The sequence below is a fragment of the Manis javanica genome, chromosome 3 (genome assembly GCF_040802235.1).
Source record: "Manis javanica isolate MJ-LG chromosome 3, MJ_LKY, whole genome shotgun sequence".
In the NCBI taxonomy this organism is placed as follows: Eukaryota; Metazoa; Chordata; class Mammalia; order Pholidota; family Manidae; genus Manis; species Manis javanica.
In genome coordinates this window covers 135,822,932-135,844,159 of record NC_133158.1, presented here as the reverse complement: position 1 = coordinate 135,844,159, position 21,228 = coordinate 135,822,932, and the positions used below count along the sequence as shown (strand labels likewise).

General features: G+C 36.6%; 1 protein-coding gene across 8 annotated transcripts in view; it reads right to left on the bottom strand.

Moving 5' to 3' along the window:
* MECOM (MDS1 and EVI1 complex locus) overlaps window positions 1-21,228 on the bottom strand; it is a 537,754-nt gene that overhangs the window by 270,768 nt on the left and 245,758 nt on the right. For all 8 annotated transcript variants that reach the window (XM_073232122.1, XM_073232118.1, XM_073232119.1 and 5 more), the window contains exon 2: window positions 6,639-6,976. In XM_073232122.1, coding sequence (XP_073088223.1) covers window positions 6,639-6,976 — 338 coding nt within the window. The remainder of the gene's footprint in view (window positions 1-6,638; window positions 6,977-21,228) is intronic.

Below are 21,228 nucleotides of genomic sequence, written 5' to 3'. Positions count from 1 at the left end.
TTAACTACGGATTTAGTAATTAGAGAAGGAAGCAATAATCATGCATGTGTGAAGGTAAATACATAAGAAAAAAATTTCATTTTGGTCTGTCTGTGTGATCCACTTTCTAATTGGAAGAAAATCACCCAAATGTCTTTTGAAAAATGAGTGACTCGCATACAAATTCTCCTTGATCTTCCAGGCAGGCAGAGTGAAATAGAAGACCCCTGGTACTTTGGGAACTCTGAAACATTTTTGATACCAGATTTGCCCACATTACTGACACACTTTTGAAGTATTAGAGGATGTCAAATGAGCAGGAAGATGAGCAGACAGGCCGGACTCTCTGAGTACCTGTGCTAGAAGAAAGCGTAGGAGGAGCAGGAACCCGGTACTGCAGGACCCCGGTACTGACAGAGCATGCACGCTTGGGGATAAAGAGATCTTCTGACCTCTTCACGGAAGAGTCGTTCCTCTTGAGCCCAGGTCAGAACTAGAGGTAGTTCATGGTTCTCCAAAGGAGTAAACATCTATTTTCTTTCAACAACAAGAGATTTAGTTTCTGTTATGTATGCTGAAACCACAAGATGAATAAAATAGATTGTATTCTCTTTTCTTGATTTCATTGTATCCTAAGAATTTGTAAATCTTCTTGGGTCCCAATGGCAACCATGTTCAGAGTCCTATTAACTAAACCTCACTTTTTCTCTTGCCATTTTCTCACTTCTTAATTCCTCACTAAGTAAAATTATACAAACCCATCTTTTTTTTCATGTTAAAAAAATGTTTATAGTGAAGTACATAGAATAAAATGCACAAATCTTAGTGTACCTCTGTACTCTATAATTTGTACTCTATTTCACACAGAACTGACCAAAATGAATATTAAATAATATTGCTAGATAACATGGCAAAACCTTAATGGGTACTTTGTAATATGAGGTTTTATGGTAATATAATCTACTATTAGATTATATTTCTCTTTCTTAATGCATTAAAGACACCCTTTTGGATACTTGGGAGTCTTCCCCCTTAAATGGAATCAAGTCATTTCAAAATTATGAGATAAAACTCTCCGCTTCTTAGTTGTCTAGCTTTAAGGATATGCAACTTGTCACGTATACTTGCTTTTCATTAATGAATAAATGTTTATTCTGTAATCAATTGCTAGATACATCAATTGGCTAGATCAATTGCCAAATCAAGTAAAATTAGTTTTTTGCTCAAACAAACATACAGGGAAATAGGGGAGAAATATTGCCATTCAAAGACATCTGGTATATATCTCTAAAATCCCAAATTACCCTATTTTTCTTTATTACCAAACATACATTCTTTGATTGTCAGCCTCCCGACTTTGAACTCAGTTGTTAGGTGTCCTGAACATAAGACATCGTTGCTGCTTTAATGGATATTCATATTTCAGTTAACATATAGAGTGCATGTTTCAGTAGGTAAGGCATCACTGCAGAACTCAAAATCAAACTCACAAATGTGAGACCAATTTCTTTTAAAATGATATAGGGAGGCACACATTCATTGCAATACCCCATTTCAGGATTACATTGCTTGAGCATAATGTATTGTCAAAACACTGCATCAAAATTATTTAATGAATTTCTGAATCCAGTAAAATCTCTTTCCACTATTCCTTCCCATCTATTTAACAGAACATAAGAGAAATTTACTGTCCACTCATGTCATTATTTTTCTGTGTCTGAATATGTGTATGCTTGAGGGGAAAGAAAGAAAAGCTAAATTCATACCTAGTATTTTAACTGAGCAAACTAATCTGGAGCAATTCTGGGTGAAATGGATACAATAAGGGTTCAGCACCTAATGGGTTCATCATTAATTGTCTTACAACTACTTGCAGAGTTTTATGATAATAAAGATAAGCAAAAAAAATGTGCTAAGTGACAATATTCTAAGCAAACAAAACTTCACACTTTTTCCAGACCTATCTCAGACTATTAGGAAATATGTCACCAAGATCACTCTTGGGCTTAAAAAGAAATTTATAAATCTCTCCTGAATCCTTGTTTTAATTGTGAACAATAAGTGCTTCCTTTTCAAATAAACCCAGAGTCACATAATTAGACCATCCCAGAGATAACTGAACTTCTAAGAAACAAGCAGTGGGAAAAAGAGCAATAATTTATAAAAATCAATAAACAAAATGTTACTAGCTTTTGCTCTACCTAATGATCTTGTATTTTGAACGACCTTTTGCTGTTGATGTTCACCTTTATTAAGCTCTTCCACCAGCTGGAAAGATCTTTGGAAGGATTCTAAACATGAAATCACATTTTTAAACTCATAACAACCCTAATTACATAGTTACAGTTATTATCACCATGCTACTTACATACACACTGAGGGGCACTGAATTAAGTAACTTTTCCCAAATCACTCAAGTAGCACACACAGCCTTGGGGAGGATGTGAGCTCAGGAAGTGTTACTCCACGAGGTCTCCTACCCTCTGATCTGCCATGCAATTTCCATGTTACCGCAAAATGGCCATCTTTAGAAGGAAAAGAGAAAACCCCCCTCTTGAACCAACAGAAATTTTTGTATCATTCTTCACTCAATCAGTATCTTTAAAGTCCTAAACCAAAGAAAAGCTGTTCTATCACTAATTACTTTCAGGTTCTAGAGAAAAGCAAGCACCCCCAGTCTTTGTATCTTTTTGTTAAAGACAAGTCATAAGTCCTATACATTGCAAGGTGGCAATCACTGCTAAACACTAGTATTATTTTTGAAGTTTCTCTTTATTAAATCAATACTGGTTTGGGAGAAATCATACAAATGATGTTTTTTTATATCTATGGCTTATCTCACCAAACCTTATATTTGGTCTATAAACTTTTTTTTTTTTCAAAAATACCCTGTTTCTCTAAAATACAAACTTAAGTGATTTTCCAAATGTGCCTTTTTGAGAATAAGTTTAACTTTTAAAAACATACTTAAATAGGGTTCAGAAAGGTGGCCCCTAATTACAATATTACCCTTGAACTTTCTCTTTTAAAAACTTTCTTTGGAAGGACTACCATCTCTTTACTTAATTTTAATTAAATAACAAGTAATGGTATATGGCAGTTATTATTGGCCCCTGGTCAAATAAAAAAGCAGGAACCAATTGATTTTGAATAATTTCCCTGGTCTCACACAGTAGTGCAGAGTTTAAGATTTGACTCCACATGTCTAATATCCAGATTTTACCTTTTTTCATAGACCTACCTCAGCCTCCACCCCTTGCCTCCTGTTTCAGAGTCACTAATCCTATGTCATTCATTCTTTCACTCATTCTTTTATTAAACAATTATTTGTTAAATGTCTGTGCTATGGACTGAATGTTTGAGTCCTCTCAAAATCTCTATGTTAACGCTCTAACTCCCAATGTAACTTATCTGAAGATAAGGCCTTTAAATGTAATTAAGGTTGAATGAGGTCATAAGACTGGGGTCCTGATCCAATAGAATTAGTGTCCTCGTGAGAAGAGACACTAGAGGCCCCCCATTCGCTATCTGGGTATGTGTGTGTGCGCCTGTGCACTGAACCTAGGAATGGCCACATGAAGATGCTACAAGAAAGCAGCCATCTGCTAACCTGAACATGAATTTATACCAGAAGCCAAATCTGCTAGTACCTTGATCTTGGACTTCTAGATTCCAGAATTGTGAGAAAATAAATGTCTGTCGCTTAACCCAGCCTGTCTGTAGTATTGTGTTAGAAGCAGGCTAAGCTCACAACCCAGTCTGGTTATTTCAGGTGATGTACTTAGCAGGAGGTAACACCACAGGCACCAGAGATAGAACAATCCAGACACAGTCCTGAGAGGAAACAGCCACACAGGCAATCAAGGAAACTGTGCTCTGATAGGGAAATGAGGCAAATCATTTAGAGGCTGTAAAATGTTTAAGTCCTTTAGTATGTGATTTACCTGGTACTATAATGGAACAAAATTGAAGCTGAACTAAATTGTGACTTGAAAGGTCAAGGATGGTGTCATCAAAAAGAGAACTTGAAGAATGAATAGGAATTTGCTAAGGGAAGGAGGAAAAGGAAGTTCCCACGTAGGAAAACCTGTGTGTGCAAAGAATGGAGGCTTGATAAAATATGGGAACTATGAATCAGACACGGCTGGTGTGGGAGAGAGTAGAGTCAACGATAGCCCATTTTTTGGCTATCTGGACAGATGATAATACAATTTATTATATAGGAAATGCACAAGGAGGGGAGCTTTGTAGGAAGAAAAGAACAAGGATAATATTGGAGACAGCAATGACTTGTTCAGTTACGAGAGACTGGGTTTCCGTAGAACTATTTAGTTCAGAATCATGCATAGTAGGCACTCAATAATTGTTTGTTGAATCTGGATTTCCTATGCTCATGTTTATTTTCCTTGGCCTAAGAGGTTTTTACTCCTTCAATTCATCATTTTTACAAATGAAAGGGTATCAAAAAGAGAGGTTACACTAGTTAATCACAATTATCTATCTAACCAAACAGGAGGGAAATCAGCTGTAACTAAGGCACTGCGACATGAGAATGATGAGAAATGAGCACACACGAGTAGAATGAGATGGCTTTATGAAAGTGTTTATGTTGATTATGATTGGATTCTGTATTAACTAGGGTAAGATTTTGAGAGAAAAAAAATACTAGAGTCAAGAGCTCAACTGCTCCTCCTTGGACAAGTTTGCCAAAATCACCAAAGAAAAAAAAAGGCCCTTTCTCTAGTTTTGTTCATAATACAATCCACACTCTCAAAAGTGAGGCTGACCATTAAAATGGTGGAAAAAACTGCTAAACTGACCATCAACTGAACTCTTAAAGGAAAGAGAGAGACCGGATGATCTTTAGCCAAAGAGTCATGAACTATTTACAGAGATTATCTCAAAATCTATGCAATAAAACAACTCAGTTCTAACATAAGAAAAGAATCATTTTCTATTTTTCAAGGTAATTATTTGTCCATGTATACATTGAAGACATTTTACCCCAAGGAGAAGAATAATTATTTTTAAATTTCCTCTAAATGCAGAATTTTCCCCAGGTTCATCCCCTGACCCCCAGGTAATCTGTTTAAAGAGGCACAGACCTGCATTTACCAACCCTGTAATTGCAAAATGATTTCGTGATTAATCCTTGGTTTCTTCCAAGCCTTCTGGATAATCTTGAGTAGTTCTGCACTTGTTGTTTAACTCAAAAGATTTTGTAATAAAAGTTTAATGAGTTACTTATTATTAGAATGCTCATAGTCATTATTTTAAGGAGAACAATAATGACGTAAAGTTCTACGCATTTAGTTTAAAACGTATTCAACTCACATATCAGTTAATGCTACAGTGATTTTTGAAAACCCTCTTATCAATAGACGTGTCTACAGGCAATGTATCTAAAGCACAACTTTACCAGAGCTGTGGCTAAATACAAAACTACAGAAGGATTTCTCACTTGTAATCATGTCAAATCTAGATCTTAACTTTCAGTGTTTCAGAATTCGGACAAGGATTGTTTCTACTGAAGCATTTTGAACAGATTTCACAAGGGGACACATGCAAAGCATAGGAATAAAAATTTGAAATTAGGTCCTGAAGGCACTGCATCTTTATTTCTATTTAAAAAGCTGACCAGATATTCTATTAATGATCATAAATATTAAGAGAACCTACCAAATAAATCTAGTTTATCTGATTTCTGTCTAACTGAAATACTATGAAACTAAAGGTCAATCACATCTCCAAAAAACAGTTCCTTGCTAATATAAAAATTACCTACAAGTTTTTCAGATATAGACTGGATTTTCCAGAAATTGTGGTTATGATTTAACCACAAAGGGTTTCAAGTTATAAAAATAAATTAGAAGTATGTACTGAATCTATACAAAAATCATAAACTCAGAAGAATAACACAGTCACCTATCCCTATTGAGATAAAATTTACTTAATTTTGATTTCAGACCATAACTTCTCATTCTTGGATATTATCAGAAGGATTCTGTGTGAGTATGGCTGTAACTAGTGACTGATTTTCATATCATTTTCTGAGGTCATTTTTATGCATAAATTATTCATTCAATCAGTTTGAATGTAAAGAATCATCACAGAATTCAGCACAGAGCTCACATTCTGGAAGCAGGTAGCATCAAAGCAGGGTCATCACCAGAGAATTAAAATATATTAGAAGAACGCAGAAAAATGAACATATGGAACAAAAGTAAATCCATATTAATTGCACGACCAAATGGAGAAAATAAATGTTTCCTCCAACCTTCCAATCAGCCCCCAACCAAGAAAAGATAAAATAAAAACCATGTCATATACTGGGGTTTGTTGTTTATACTACACACTATATGGATGGCCATATACAATGTTTCTAAAGGTTAACTGTAAAACCTGTATTTTTTTCTTTTAGTATATTCTCAAGTTCTTTGACCACTCATTTCTTGAGTTTCTTTCTAACATGTTTTACCTTTAACCAATATTTTGTTTCTAACAAGAAGTGAGATTGTAAGGGAGGTACATTCTTAAAGATGTATTTGAAGACATTTTGCAATAAATGGAATTTGCTTAATGTATGACCATTTAAAAATTAATATTTTGTTTACACATCTGAATATATATAAATGTGTTAACTCAAAAGATATTCTTACCTCCCATCCATAACTGGGGTCTTTCAGGTTTGACCTCTGCTCTCCCACGTAAGGCCCAAACTTTTCACCAGCTTCAATCTTCCTTTTGGTCCATATTCCTAGTCCGGCTCCAGGCATATTTGACTCTCGAAGTTCAAATTCAGCAGGAATGGGGATATCATCAGGGATGTAAATGGGGGCTTTGTAAGGGGAGCCCTCCTTTGGCGTGAATGCTTCACTGGATGCGGCTGGAGAGCATGGCTCTTGAATATGGAGGGAGGGAGTGCTGGCTACTCCATCTGCATCTGGCATCTCTTCCAAAGGGATTTCAGGGTAGCTGCTGTATGTACACTCATTACCTGTGAAGAAATAACAACTTCGTGAATTCCTACTAATATAGAAGAGACAAAATTCCACAGCTCAGTAGTTACCTTATAATGTTGCTATTCTTTGCAGAGAAAACAGGGAAGACTCATTGTTAAAATACGCCTGTGTTAAAATCTCTGTTATTCAGAGATGGAGGAGGGGGAGGGATTATCACCTCTTCAGTTTATCTGTGGTGAATCCATAAATCAAATGAGCTAATCTTCAACTGTCAATACTCTCATGGGGCAGCTCAATCCATTATCCAGATGGGGAAACAATCAGCAACTGAATTATTGGTCTGAATAAAATAGAGATAAGAGGTCAACAATGTGTACACCTACAACCCTGCAAACCATCCCAGACTGGGAACTAACAGCCTTTTACAATAGGTTGGAAAGTTGTATCACGTAATAGTATCCCGGAGTAAGTTGCAGGAGAATCACCAAAGATTCCAAAGGCTGCCATGTGCAGCAAGGCTTACATTCGTGCAGCAGGATTATTTGTTGGCATATTAATTTGTTTGTTCATTCTCTATTTTTGCTTTCATACTTCAAACACATCGCCAAGTCCATGGTATTTTCTTGCCTCAGTAACTGATGCAGAGCAGAGAGTTAAAGTTACTTGAAGCTAGTGATTGCACTGGATATTTACAAAAGCAAAAATCATTAAAGAAATCAGGTGGCTTTTCCAGAGGAGGAAGGGAGAAGAGGGTGCCTTCAGGTGCACCAAAAAGAGAGTGAATTCCTCTAGACTGAGAAATGGTAGAGACCATGGAAAAACATGGAGCAGTGCCCTAGGGAGGCAGCAAGACTTTGAGGGGATAGTAGGGTAGAGTTAAAAAGGAGTCCAGACACTCAGTGTGGGGCTCTAAGGACTCCCCAAAGCAGCATAGCCCCCACACCTAAAGTAGATGAGTGCACCATGTCAGATCTTAACATCTTTATTCAACTTGTTAGGGCTGGGTGGTGGAGAGGCATAAAGAATAATGAGTGAGCCTGAATTTCCCACCAGTTAACCAGTTGAAGGGATTTCAGTTTTCCTAAAGCAAATAAACACGTTTGTTGCCCATTAGGATTACCTGATTTGTTTGATTTGTAGACATTCAAGAGGAGAACTAAGAATAGGTTAAAATTATAAGAAGACAAATTTCAATCAGAGCTGTTCAAAGATAAAAATGTGTTACCTTCAGTTCCTATCACAGGGTTTTTTAAATAGCCTAGATAACTACAAGTTAAGGAAGAATTTTAGCTTTTGGTTAGTGACCAAAATAGATGACCTTTAAGATCCTACCAACCCTGCAGGGCTATGAATCATTAAAAGCTTCAAAGATAGTATACTGGGCTAGAGGGCAGAAAACCTGAGTTCTGGCCCCAATTCCCCTTCTCTGATTCATGATAGAAATTAATTAACTAACACCCATTAAGAACTTCCATCAAGTACTGATGCCTCTTAAAATTTTGTGAAGTGCAAAGTAGTAGCACATGCAGAAGTATCCTAATGAAATGCTTGGCCCTTGATTCAAACAATGAGATGATGCTATTTAAACCAAGCATAGAACTACAGTTCCCTACATTATTCCTACGAGACATTTGACCTCAGTAACAAGCTCATTATCATTCAAGTTCAGCATGTCCAAAATCTTACACATTATCATTTGCCCTCAAAACCAGTCTCCTGCCCACTTCCCCATTTCCATTAAGAATACTGTATTTCCTCTCATTATCCATGGTCAAAGTTCTACAATAATATGAACATTTCCCTCTCTTTCATCCTCGAATCTATTTAGTCATTAAATGCTATTCTTTCTCTTTACAAGATTTTATCCCATTCTTTCAATCCAAGGTTTCATTCCTGAATTTTCTAACAGTCCTTGAATAGGTCATCAGACCCTCCAACCTCTTTCCAGGATTCCCCCAACACTGAGTATCTATTATGCTGCTGGAGTTATCTTCCTGGCATGCCTATTTTCCTGAATAATTACCTCTAGTAATTGCCAGTGTCCACAGGTAAAATCAAAAGTTCTTAGGCTTGGATTAAAATCTCATTTTATAATCTTTCTCTTTGAACCCTGTCTTCTGAGCTCCGAACTTTTCCTCTGTAATTCTTCCTGTTGGGCTACCCTACCTTTGCTCCTTAGCTCATTCAACTTCTAATCATCCTCCAGGGTCAAGTCTCAACTTGTCCCCTTACCATCTCATTTAACACGAGTATCCCCCTTCCTTGGATTCTTACACAATTCCCCCCTCAGGCTGATGATCAAATAATGCTCTGCATTACTACTTAGAGTTTAATGTGAATGATTCTTTTATTACCAATTAGGCAATAAGCCCTTGAAAGAGAACACTCAGAACTTCTTAGGAATTCTCCAAGTGATCTGCATAAAGATGCTTAAAGATTCTTGTAAAATAAAGAACCTAACATGTAATTTTATTTAAACATTAAACCAAATGATTAGTTTTCTACTGAATATAGGAAACTGTTTTGATCCCATAAGAAATGGAACACAACACATTACAAACTTTTCTCCAACCCAACATCACAGGACCAATTTTAATAATGCCCCAGAAAAGTATTTTCAGAGAAACATACTTCAGAGTCCAAACACCCTTGATTAAGTCTATCTAATTTTTTTCCTCCCAGGAGATTTTGCACTTCAACCCAAGAGCCAGAAGCTCACGAGCACTCTTAATATAGCTAAAAACATCAAAACATCTCTCTCTAGAATTGTAATATTTAATGCTGCAAATGCAGTTGCTTTACAGATTCTTAAAGGAATTTATCTCCCATTGTAAAGATTTTTTTTCCTCAAGAAGTGCTAGAAATGGGAGACACTGTGTCATCTATAGACTTGTCCATTTAAGCAGCAGGAAACAAAAGGCATCCCAATGAACAGAACTATTTCCTTCAGTATTTATCTATTAAAGGTCAGTAAAATTTTCCCTACTTCCTCAAAGGGCTAAATCAGTCATACTGTCAATTGCTCAGAATGATCTCAAATCTTAAAAAAGGATAGAGACAAACCTATCTGAGCCCTCCCACTGCCATAACTGGTCCCATGGCCTCTGAGTTACCCACAAATTCTCCCAATGCATAATTTAAACAAGTACATTTGAGTTTCACTTCCTGTGGAGATAAAATACACATCTGTGCCCAGGCTACTTCACAGAAGAATTTGAGTTTAAAGCCTGAATGCAATTCTGCTTACAATGGCAACACATTCCAATTAAACCTAAAGAAAACTCACACAGGTCAAGCATATCCAGGAGAAAAACTCTTGGTTCTATTCATCCACATGCAGGCATTTAACTGTATATGCAAACCCAAGTAATTTGTGTTGGAGCCACTGTTAATCTAGTATCACCTGAATTAAATATAAAAAGGGCTGTGGTGACAATAAAAAAAAGGAAACATAAAACTGCTGAGCTTTATGTATCAAAACATGCAACAATATTTCAATGAAATCTAGCTAGCATTATGAAATTTTCAATAGCAAATGCAGTTTATCATACTGACTTGCATATTTGCATAAACCAAAGTAAACTAATGCCCCCATGTACATTACTCAAAAACTACCCAAAAAGCTGCTAAATCATTTCATCTAAATGACAAACTACCTCAATTATCATATCTCCATTAAATCTCTGTTATTGAGGAAAAAATTGGTAGGTCCTTTCCCTGAGCTATAGGTACAGTTAATTAAAGCACTGCTCAGATATCACACTGACAGATTGAGTACATTACAGTAGGTAAGTATCAGTGCTATATACATCACTGGTCCCATAAAGATAAATAACCCTTGTAATTTCTTGGAGCTGAATTGCCTGCTACTGGAATTTGCTTCATGCATCCTTTAGGTGTGTCATTAACTGACTGAGGACAGAAAGACAAATTTATTGTTGGACTTGAGGCAAATGACTTGGGGAATACTCTTAGAAATCAAATTTTAAGTGTTCTAATATCTCCAGGGACCACACAAAAGCACACACTTGGATTAGATTATCTTCATGTCTATGGTTCTTTGAATAACTAGCATAGGTATCCACTTGAGAAGAGTTCCGTTTTGAAAACACACCAGAATCTATAAAGTGGCAAATGCAGAAATAATACTGATAACAATAACTTCCATAGACGTATTTATATTTTCTCATTTTGACACTCTCAATCCAGTGAGAAAAGTATGGTGGAAAGAATAATCTTTCATTTTTGCAAATCTGGAAACCGATGCTCAAGGATACTAAACAATATATCCAAAGTCAACTAACTGAGTCTAGAACCCAGATGTATAAGTCTAGTCCTCCCTTTAACTCTTTAGGTAACTTGTTTTATTTTTCTTTAAAGATGTGTTTTAAAGTTTTGTTTGTTTTTTCAAAATAGTGGCCATACTGTATGCAGTTTGTTTTTCTGCTTTTTCACTTGGTATTTTATTATGAGCATCTCCTGATGCTTTTAAATATATTTTCTAAAACTACATTTAATTGTTACATAATATTCCATTATATGAATCCACAATAAGTGAAGCATTTCCATAGTATTTACGTTCCTTACAATTTTCTGAAAACTGTAAATACCACTGAAATGAATGTTCTTTCATGTAAGTATTTATATTCATCCATTTTAATTTCCTTAGGTTAGATTCTTATAAGAATGCTTAGTGAGTATTGACAGATTGCTTTTCAGAGATGTATACCAATTTACACTCCTACCGCCTCTATTGGCATTTATTACTAAGTCTTATTTTTAAAATTTATTAATGCAATGGAAAGGACTATATATTGATTGTTGCTTTAATTCATATCTCATTGATTACTGACATAAAGTATTTTTATATATTTATTTCATTCATATGTCTTCTTCTGAAATTGTTCATTGTTTTTGTCCATTTTTAATGGGGCTTTTATGGCCTGTCTTACTAATAATTAAGAGATTAGCCCTTTGATACAATTTTTGTGACTTTCCCCAAATCATTCATCATTTGTTTTTTAATGGGGTTTTGTTGTACACAATTCTTAACTCTTACACAATAGTCTATTTTTTCCTTTGTTATTTTTTTACATTTTTCTTAGAAAGTCCTTACCTATCGTAGGGAGGGAAAAAAAGACTCTCTTGTATTTTCTTTGAGTTTCATAGTTGTTTTTCTACCAACCTTGGATTACCAATGATTTACTGCTGAATGAAAAACAGAGAAAACCGATTTCATTTATTTGTGCTCCTGTGAATATCAGGCTAGGAAAAAAAATGCCATTTCACTCGTAATTCTTTGGTCCTTATTTGCAAGGCTGGCCTAAAATGCCTTTTCTTTTTGTGGGTTTTACATAAGTCACCATTTGTTTCACTTGGCCTCTCTGCCTAGTTTAACTGCAAATCTGGGCAGATGCCATTCAAAATCCTGAGTTTCACCATCAATAAATAGCATTCAGAACTCGTCATCATACTTATCACTCAGCATTGTCATTAGTGATACTAACATAAATAATTTTCCTCTCTACTCTTCACATTAGCTTATTGATAGAAAATATTTGGCAACTAAGGGTTTAATAATAATATTAAATGAATATATACATAATTTGACTATGAAGTAATTTCCATTGGCATTAAACTAGAAAGCAGTTCTTTATACTCAGCTGTACACACACATGCATATAATATACACATCCATGTGCATTTGCCGTGTGTGTGTGTGTGTGTGTGTGTGTGTGTGTGTGTGTAATAGTTCACTAATCTTAAAAATAGGCTGAGACAGAAACATGGTTTGAGATCTCAGACAGACTGGTTGAGATCATAACTACATGAAACAACTGCCAGGAGGAGACCAGCTAGGGAATTGAACAGATTAGGTAACTCAGAAATTTAGACATTTCCCCCCATTATGTTCCTCATTGCAGTTTTGTAATAAAAACATGAGCAAACTTCAAAGGAAGCTCTGTAGTAAAGGTTAATTGCTACTAAAAAAGAGGGTGGGCCCAAGCGCCAGTACTTTGTGCCCAAGTTGCAAGCAGACAGGAAGGATTACACGTGGCTGAGAGCTGAGGATGCGTGCCCAGCTCTAGGAGGAGAGGAGGAGCTGCCAAACCTCAAAGGCCCACCAGGGACCTCCTGGTAGGACGTGAGCACATGAACACCAATCCATGAATCCGTGCCTGCTAATGGTGGGGCAGGGAAGGGAGGGGGAAGACATCAATTTCCTTCCAAAATTCAAACCGGACACACTCTTCTTCCCTTGTTAGGACAATTACAGAGTGGTTACAGCAGCATGTTTGTGAGAAAGCAGAGGACCTCTGGAGCCAGTTCTTCTGCACCAGCAACACAACCAATAAATTTGTGCTGGGCCCGGGGAAAAGGGTGGAGTCCAAGTAATGCCAGATGCACAAACAGAACAAAGAAGAAGGCTATGAACTGGCCAGCAGAATATTCTGTGAGAATGGCCCCAAGATAATGAAATTTAAGATCCCAGTGAAAGGTAGAAAACTAGTAAAAGTAAGGGAAATGATTTTCCAGAACACTGACTTAAGTTAGCTTTGAAGAACTGTCTTAAGGGTCCAGAGGTATAGGTTTAGAAAACAGAGGCATCTCATAGAATCAAAGCTGCTGATGGACATGGTCTTCAGAACATGCTGCCTCCAGAGAGGGGTGAGAAGAAACTAGACCTCTGTGGAATCTTTTGACACTGGACTGCACGTGTAGAATCCATGTCTCTAGAGACCATTACTTTTGTGAAATAATCTATCAACATGGCTTGGCACATGGAATTTTTTTAATGACCTTCTAAGCTTCCCTGCACCTCTAGTATTTGTTACTTCCTTGTACAATGCTATTGCATTTCTTCCTTGTGGAACTTTTCCCCTGTGTTTCCTAAAAATATTTAATTTGTGAGCTGTCAAAGAGACCCAAAAGTATGCAGGAGTGTTAGGAGGCAAAACACCGCATGAACTGAAAGTAAGGGACAAAATCAACAAGCAAATGTTTATCTTTCTCATAGGATTGTGGCATACCTCTTGCTTGTCCTGTGGCTTTTAAATCCGGTTAAGCATCTCTCCACTGTCCTAGGAATTTCACAGACATTTCACTAAACAAGTATGGTTTGTGAATTAAACTGGTAGTTTCTAAACTATTATGAAATGGGTTTGGCCACTTGTTAAAGCTCCCCTTCAATGATGGAACTAAGAATTTAAAAAAAAAAAAAGCTATGTAAAGAAATTGTTAGAAAATTCCTACTTGAGGTATCACTAAAGCCCTTCAGTATCTACTTACAGAATCTAAAACAGCTAAAATAAAGACATTAAAGTTCTGTGAGCACTACTCCAAGGAAAAACATAACCTGGTTAATGTTTGGCATAGTCTGTTGTTAGGGAGCCACAAGCACCAATAGCCACTGGACTGGCCAGGTGAGAGCGGACTAATCACATGGCAAAGAGTGATTCTCTGACATCGTAACTCTGTGCCTCAACTTGCCTCTAGCAACACAAACTTTGAAGAAAATTTTGCAACCTTTGACCTGATGGTTTTTCTTGCAAGCTTTTTATATCCCCAAAGTGATTTTCCTTCAGATTCATTTAGAGTAAACTAGAAAGGCCCTGAAATTATGTCACAGCCAACTGGGTGGTTACTCCTCAGGCAGTCTGACATGACCACAGTACAGCCTCTCAGTATTCAAGCCGTATCTACAGTAATTATTTGCCAGCGTATCTAAAAGAAGGCAGGCATTTCCTGTTGCACACAAATGGGACACTCTTATCTAAATTACTGTTTAAACAGGTATTTAAGAAAAGACTATCACAGGCAGGAATTTACTGATGACGGAACACATTAGTTTAAGGCTGGACACATTCGTTGAGGACCAACCATTGTCAGGAAAGGAAGTGTATCAGCATCAGGAAGGTATAGAGAATATTTTACAACTCCCATGTGGGTCAAAGTCAGGGGTTGTAAGCTATGCCCTTTGGGGAAGGTGGCAGCAGCACTAGCCCTTTCGCGGCCGTCTGGAGTCAGCAATACATCTCCAGCGCCCAGCTCACCTTGAGTCGTAGCTTTTTCAGGTTCCAGTTTCCCTCTCCATAAAATCAGTACATTGGACAAGTTCAACCTCAAGTCCATGCCACTCAAACAATCCTAGTTTTACATAATGGAAACCAATGGATGGTCAAGGTTTGGTGTACCAAAAGCTTATAAAATATATTTCCTGGAAAGACACTTTGAGAATTTGTTTGGTCTCTCCCAACATGTAACCTAGGAGAGACTGTACTCTGGCTGCCTAACTTTGCTCCAACCAGTGCAACTGGAATTTATTCCCAGTAGAGGCTTATAAAACTGGGCTGTTATTCTCACATTAAGTAGACTGCCCTCTGGTGAGGACTGTGGTTTATGTGTGGGCAGAATGTGTGGTTTACTACCTCTAATTTGTTTATGTTGTTGATGGTGGTTTCAGAAGAAAGCTGTAGCCCTTCACATGCTAAAGAGTGACCTGGTTTGCTTCCTTAAAAAAAAAAAAAGTGTTTAAAGGGGGGAAGGGAGCATGAGGGCGCATTAATGTGCCATTGCTAATGGGGGAGCAACTGGGATCCCTGTGACCACAGCTCGGGTTCATTCAGCTCTCCACGTGAAATGAAAGCCCCAACTTGTTTATTATAATGACCTAAGTGTGGCTTGGTGGCTTTTGGCAGAGATCCTTCTTGCCTCCAAAGGAGAGACCAAAACTCAGGAGCTACAAAGTTAAAAGAACTAGTTGGGAGGAGTGCATTTTGTGACGAGGAAACTGAATTATAAATGTAAACTGGGTGAAAACATTCAAAACAACCCCCAAAAGATAAAGATCAAAAAGAAAATGAGATTGAGCTCTATTTTCTACCATATAGTTAACAAAGATAGGTGTACAGTAGTACTGAATAAACAGTGTAAGTGTAAGTTCAAAATCATTCTCATAGCTGACTTAATGCAAACCCTTCCTTACTGTTACAAAACAGAAAAGCTTTCTTATTGCCAGGAGTCCTACATAAAGTAAAGGAAATATGCATGTCTGGCAGAAGAGGGAGTTGTAGCAATGGCTTGCTGATAAAAGGAATGTGAACAAGCAATAGAACATTAACCTAAGCACACTGTTGGTTTGATAAGGAACAGAGATTGCTCAAAAGAATGATATTTTTTAGAGTCTCAAAATTAGATTTAACTTGAAAATGAACAATGGTTCTTGTTCTCACAAAGTTTGGTAACAAAGACAACAATGACTTCTGATCTTAAAGTGATTTTGTGAGGAAAGTTCCTTGATTTGGCTAATTTCAGCTTGGACTCTGGCCCCATTACAAACACTGTGTCTTCAGTGTAAAAAAAACATTTACATGGTTCCAAGGAGTGTAATTTTCTGCCTCTATTTCAAGCACTAAAGGTCCCCATATTGAGTTTCCCAACACTACCTCATATTTAATATGAAGTCACTCAAAACCGTGGGGATGGATGGAATGTCATTGAAAAACATAACTTTTTTTTTAATTTGAGAAAACATTATACACTTTGATAAAAAATATGAACAGATGTGCTATGCATATGTGTATACACACACTAAATAGCACTTAGGATTTGAGAGGGGGTAATTTCAACATTGCTAAGTGGTAACACAAGCTAGGTATTTAAGGGAATGATATAATATGACAACTTCATAGACTACCAAACTATGTATGGTCTCTGGAAATTGTCATTATCAACATGTACAATGACTAGTAGCATTAGGTGGTCTGTACAGTATCCTTCATGTCTAATTGAGTCACACAGTCTAAGACACTTGATGGGCACCAGGCACTGCCTCCTAATGAGAACTGACTTTTTAAAAAAAGGTATTCAGGACTTCTTCTATATAAATTACAATCATTTGCAGCAAGAGAGGATTATAAATGTTTTCTGGGAAAAACTGAATTTATTTACAAACTGGATCTAATTTATTTATGGCTCCAGTACAATGGGCTTTTGTCGAAATATTTATGTTATCTGTACTTCTGCCTCACTAAACTCTACCACAATCATAAACACTGTTGAAAAATTATTTGCAGTTAGCAGGATTTAAACTACCCATTATATCACCAGCCAGTACCAGTAAAATTTTGCACTGCTTGATAAAGTTTCTCTGTGGAATAAATATACATTTGACTTTCAAAATCTTTGGTGGGCTCCATACTACAAAAAGTAAAGGATTAAACAGATGTCCCAGACTTTACCAGCTTTGTGTGAATGCTTCAATTGTACATTCCAATTGAAATTTCATGAACTACAGAAGTGCCCAGATTTAAATTACTTTCTAGCATTGAAAGGGGAATTGGATGACTGAGGTGCTGGAGTGATCATCTTTGCCAAAGATACGACTACTCAGACTTATTCATTTACCTATTCCAAAATGTTTATTTGGTACCATGCTGTGCCTGGAACTGTTCTAGCTGCTAAGGCTTTTTATAGACTTGAATAAGATAAATGTTCTCCCCTCAAGAGTTAAGAGATGAGTAATGAAGACTGAGACAGTAACAGATACATGATAATGCAATAAAACAAGGTCTAAAATGAGGCTAGGAGAGAGATGGCTGTTGAGTACCAGCAGCGGCAACTGGGCATGCCAGTCTTATAGAAACCCCTAGCCTTAGATGGACTGAAACCATATAGACACTAAATTTCTAAGAATAAGTCTCATTTCAATTCTTGGTGGAAATGCAGTTGTTCACATTTATTTCTAAGTATCACCAAGTTCTTCACAATAACCTAAGGATCACAATAGGAATAATTTATTCTCACTGCTTCTAAATAACTCATATAATGATGAAATCCACAGATTCTGAAGCAGCATCACCCACATTTCCATTACAAAATAAGCCAAGGAAAAACTACAGGGAGAGGTGGATGGTTTCGCAGTCATGTAATGAGTAAAAACAATGTTTCTATGCTAGTCTACTTTACTGAAAAAAAACCTAAAAGTTCTACCATGAACCAGGTGGGACTGCAAGGACACCAATGATACTCCCACCAGCCAATAAGCTCCCACCATATTTATCTTCCAGTCTGAATTGAATGCTGTGGCAAACAGACCAGAGATAGTTCTGGTTGGCCTCAGAGAAAAGACTGGCCAGAACATCCTGGACCATCCAACCTAAAGCAAGAGCTGTCAGAGGAAATGGTGTTGCCACTGATTTCTGGGGTGCCACCCTCCTCAACAGGTGATGATCCATTCCCAAATAATGTCCATCTATGCCTATGATAGTTAAGGTAGCTTAACCAAAACACAAAGTAGCAAAATAAATCTTGAGAGCTGTATTTATATGGTTAAAAAAAGAGAGCTACTTATTCATCAAGGTGCTTTGACAAAAGGAATGCCAAAAACCCAGATATTTGTAGCTTCATATTTAGTAATATATGCATAAAATAGTTGGCTGCCCATCTATATCTACATCATGTAAAATGACTCTTACTTAGATCCAGGTACTGTTCCCTAAAATCAACAAAATCAGAGTGATTTTGTTTTGCACTTTTGCTGATCATTTTATGGATTTATTCTAATAAATTTTCTTTAACAAATGTTTTAATAGGTTAGAGCTATGCTAGTTAAATAAAATCTTTTGACATCATATGCTTAAACATCAAGATAATTGATTGAAATATCCATTTTTCATAGCATTGTAGAATCTCAGAGCTAAAGAAGCCAGAAAATTATCAGTTTACTCACCTAAACATCTAAGGTGCTTGCTGATTCAAATATATTGTGCATCAATCCATGTAACCCTATGTAAACCATAACCACTTGAGAGGAAAAATTGGAAATGTTATAATTCTATCAAAAGTATATGATGTTAAGAAAATCCACTGGGGGCAGGAATACACCTGAAGTAGACAGAATAATTAAACAGTAACAACAGCAAGCTTTATGCTGTTGTGCTTTCGTTGTTTTTTTTTTGCTATTGTATTGTAGTTATATTAATATACCTACTTGATTCAACTTTTTAATACTCATAGCCACTATTAAATCTTAGCAACTATGATCCAACATATGCCACAAACCATTAATCATTCGGTCAACAAGACTTTTATATGCAAAGCACCATGGGGGCATCACAAAGAATAAAGTGAAATTGCTGAATTCAAAGGACTTACAATCTAATCAGGGAGATAAGACAAATGCCCAGGAAGAATTGACTTGTATAATAATATAAAGCTGCACTGAGTACAGCCACGTGAATGGTACAGAGAACAAGGACTACAATATTCAACACTTAAAGTGATATTCCTCTTTTCAAAGAGAAAACTGAAATGGAAGACAGCTAAAAATTCTACTTTTGATTAAGACAGATAATCGAGAGGATTGAAAAACAAAAGGCTATATAGACTGTGCCCAAGCCTTGGCAAGGTAATGACTTTTAATTGGATTGCATTTATCATATTTGCAGAGGTATAGCAGACACAGAAGAGAGGATTAGAGTGATTTCCACTTTCCATTATTTGGCATAATGAGAAAACAGAGGGTGGTCCACATCCCTAGTACATATTATGAGCCATAGGAGAGGCTTAACATGTCAGGTTTTGGTAGCATTGAGCGCTCTTAAACAAACACATTTATTTGGACATAGTTAAGTCAAAATAAGTCACCTGGAAAAAGGGTTACAGGTCATTAATTTGCATACTGCACAGGATTTACAAACTTTTAAAATAACACGTCTAGATCTCTACACCGTTTCAAAACAGTAGGGCATATCAAAGTTTAGCTACCTTAGAGTCAAATGAAAGTACTTGGCTGAAGAAAACCAGCTGAGCAGATTTTCTTCTAGATGACAAAGGAGTGCGCTATAAATTCTTCCAAGAAACAGCATTGTATACGTCAAGTCAAAGCACACATGCAAAACTTGTGTATTTACACAAGAAACTTGTGTAAATACGTGGTGTGTCAGAAAAGGACCAGGCAATTTGAACACCCCAAATTCAAGTGAGCCCAAGCGGGAAAGTTTATTAAAATGTACCTTTACCAAAACTCTACTGGTGATGAGGGCAGGGAGCATGGGTGCCTCATTGACCACAGAACCCCAGAATCCAGCTAAATTTCTATCTCATGATAATATTTCAATGTATATTTGTGGGATCAAAAAGTCAGCCAAAGCAAGACAACTGTGCTGGAAGTGATGAATGGTACTTTTCCTTCTCTAAATTTGGAAATTCTAACATAAATGTGCAAAAAGCATCACACAGACTGTGACCTCAATCAGTTTAAGGGTAAAGAGGCCCCACAGCAGGGAGGGGAAGTGCATGCTGGATGCATGCATGCTTGTCCACACACACACACAGACACACACAGACATATTCCAAATGCTCAAGATACTAATAGATGAATTTAACCAAATGGAATCAATTCAGACATTGTGCCATGTCCTCCTCACACTGTAACCTCTTCAAATATATTTGTTATAAAATCAATAAAAATAGACAAACAAAAAGGGCCTGCTTGAGCAACCCATATTTTTGTTCTTTCTTTGAGATTTTTACAGAGTCCTCCAGAAAGGGAGATTGGTGAACCAGTTCCAAATATTGTCCACTGGATTTGATTCCACCAGCATTTATGGCAATACCTGCAATAAGACGGCTATGCCATGTAGGTAGGTGAATGTAAGCTTCATGAGGGCAGGGACTCTGTCTCTTTGTTCACCAATGCATCTGTAGCCCCAGGGGTGCTGTCTGGTGCATAGCACATCTTCCATAAACACGTGTTAAATGAATGAGTAGGTATAGGAATGAATAAATAACAAAATGAAACTTCAAGTTTAGACCCAAGAGTTGTCCCAAACCAGGTTGTGCATCCAAATTTTATATGAAGCATATTTTTAAAAACACAAATCCTATGGCATTTCCAGAACTAACATTAAAGAACCCTAACTTACATGATGGAATCATTCCCTGATAACTTCTCCAGTTTGCTTTTCTATAGTCTCAAACCCCAAATCAAATAAATTCAAAAAGTCCCTCATCTATTTGACCCTCTCTTTCTTCATCCATATCTGATATTTGCCCAATATGGTAGCCAAATGAGGCAACAGAGCATTTGAAATGTGGCTACTCCAAACTGAGATGTGCTGCAAGTTTAAAAATATATACCAGACTTTTAAAACTTGGTACATAACTTATAAAATAGCTAGTTGATAATTTTTTGTATTGATTATATGTGGAAATGATACAATTTTGAATATAATGGATTAAATAAAATACATTAGTAAAGTTAATTCTACCTGTTTCTTTTTAC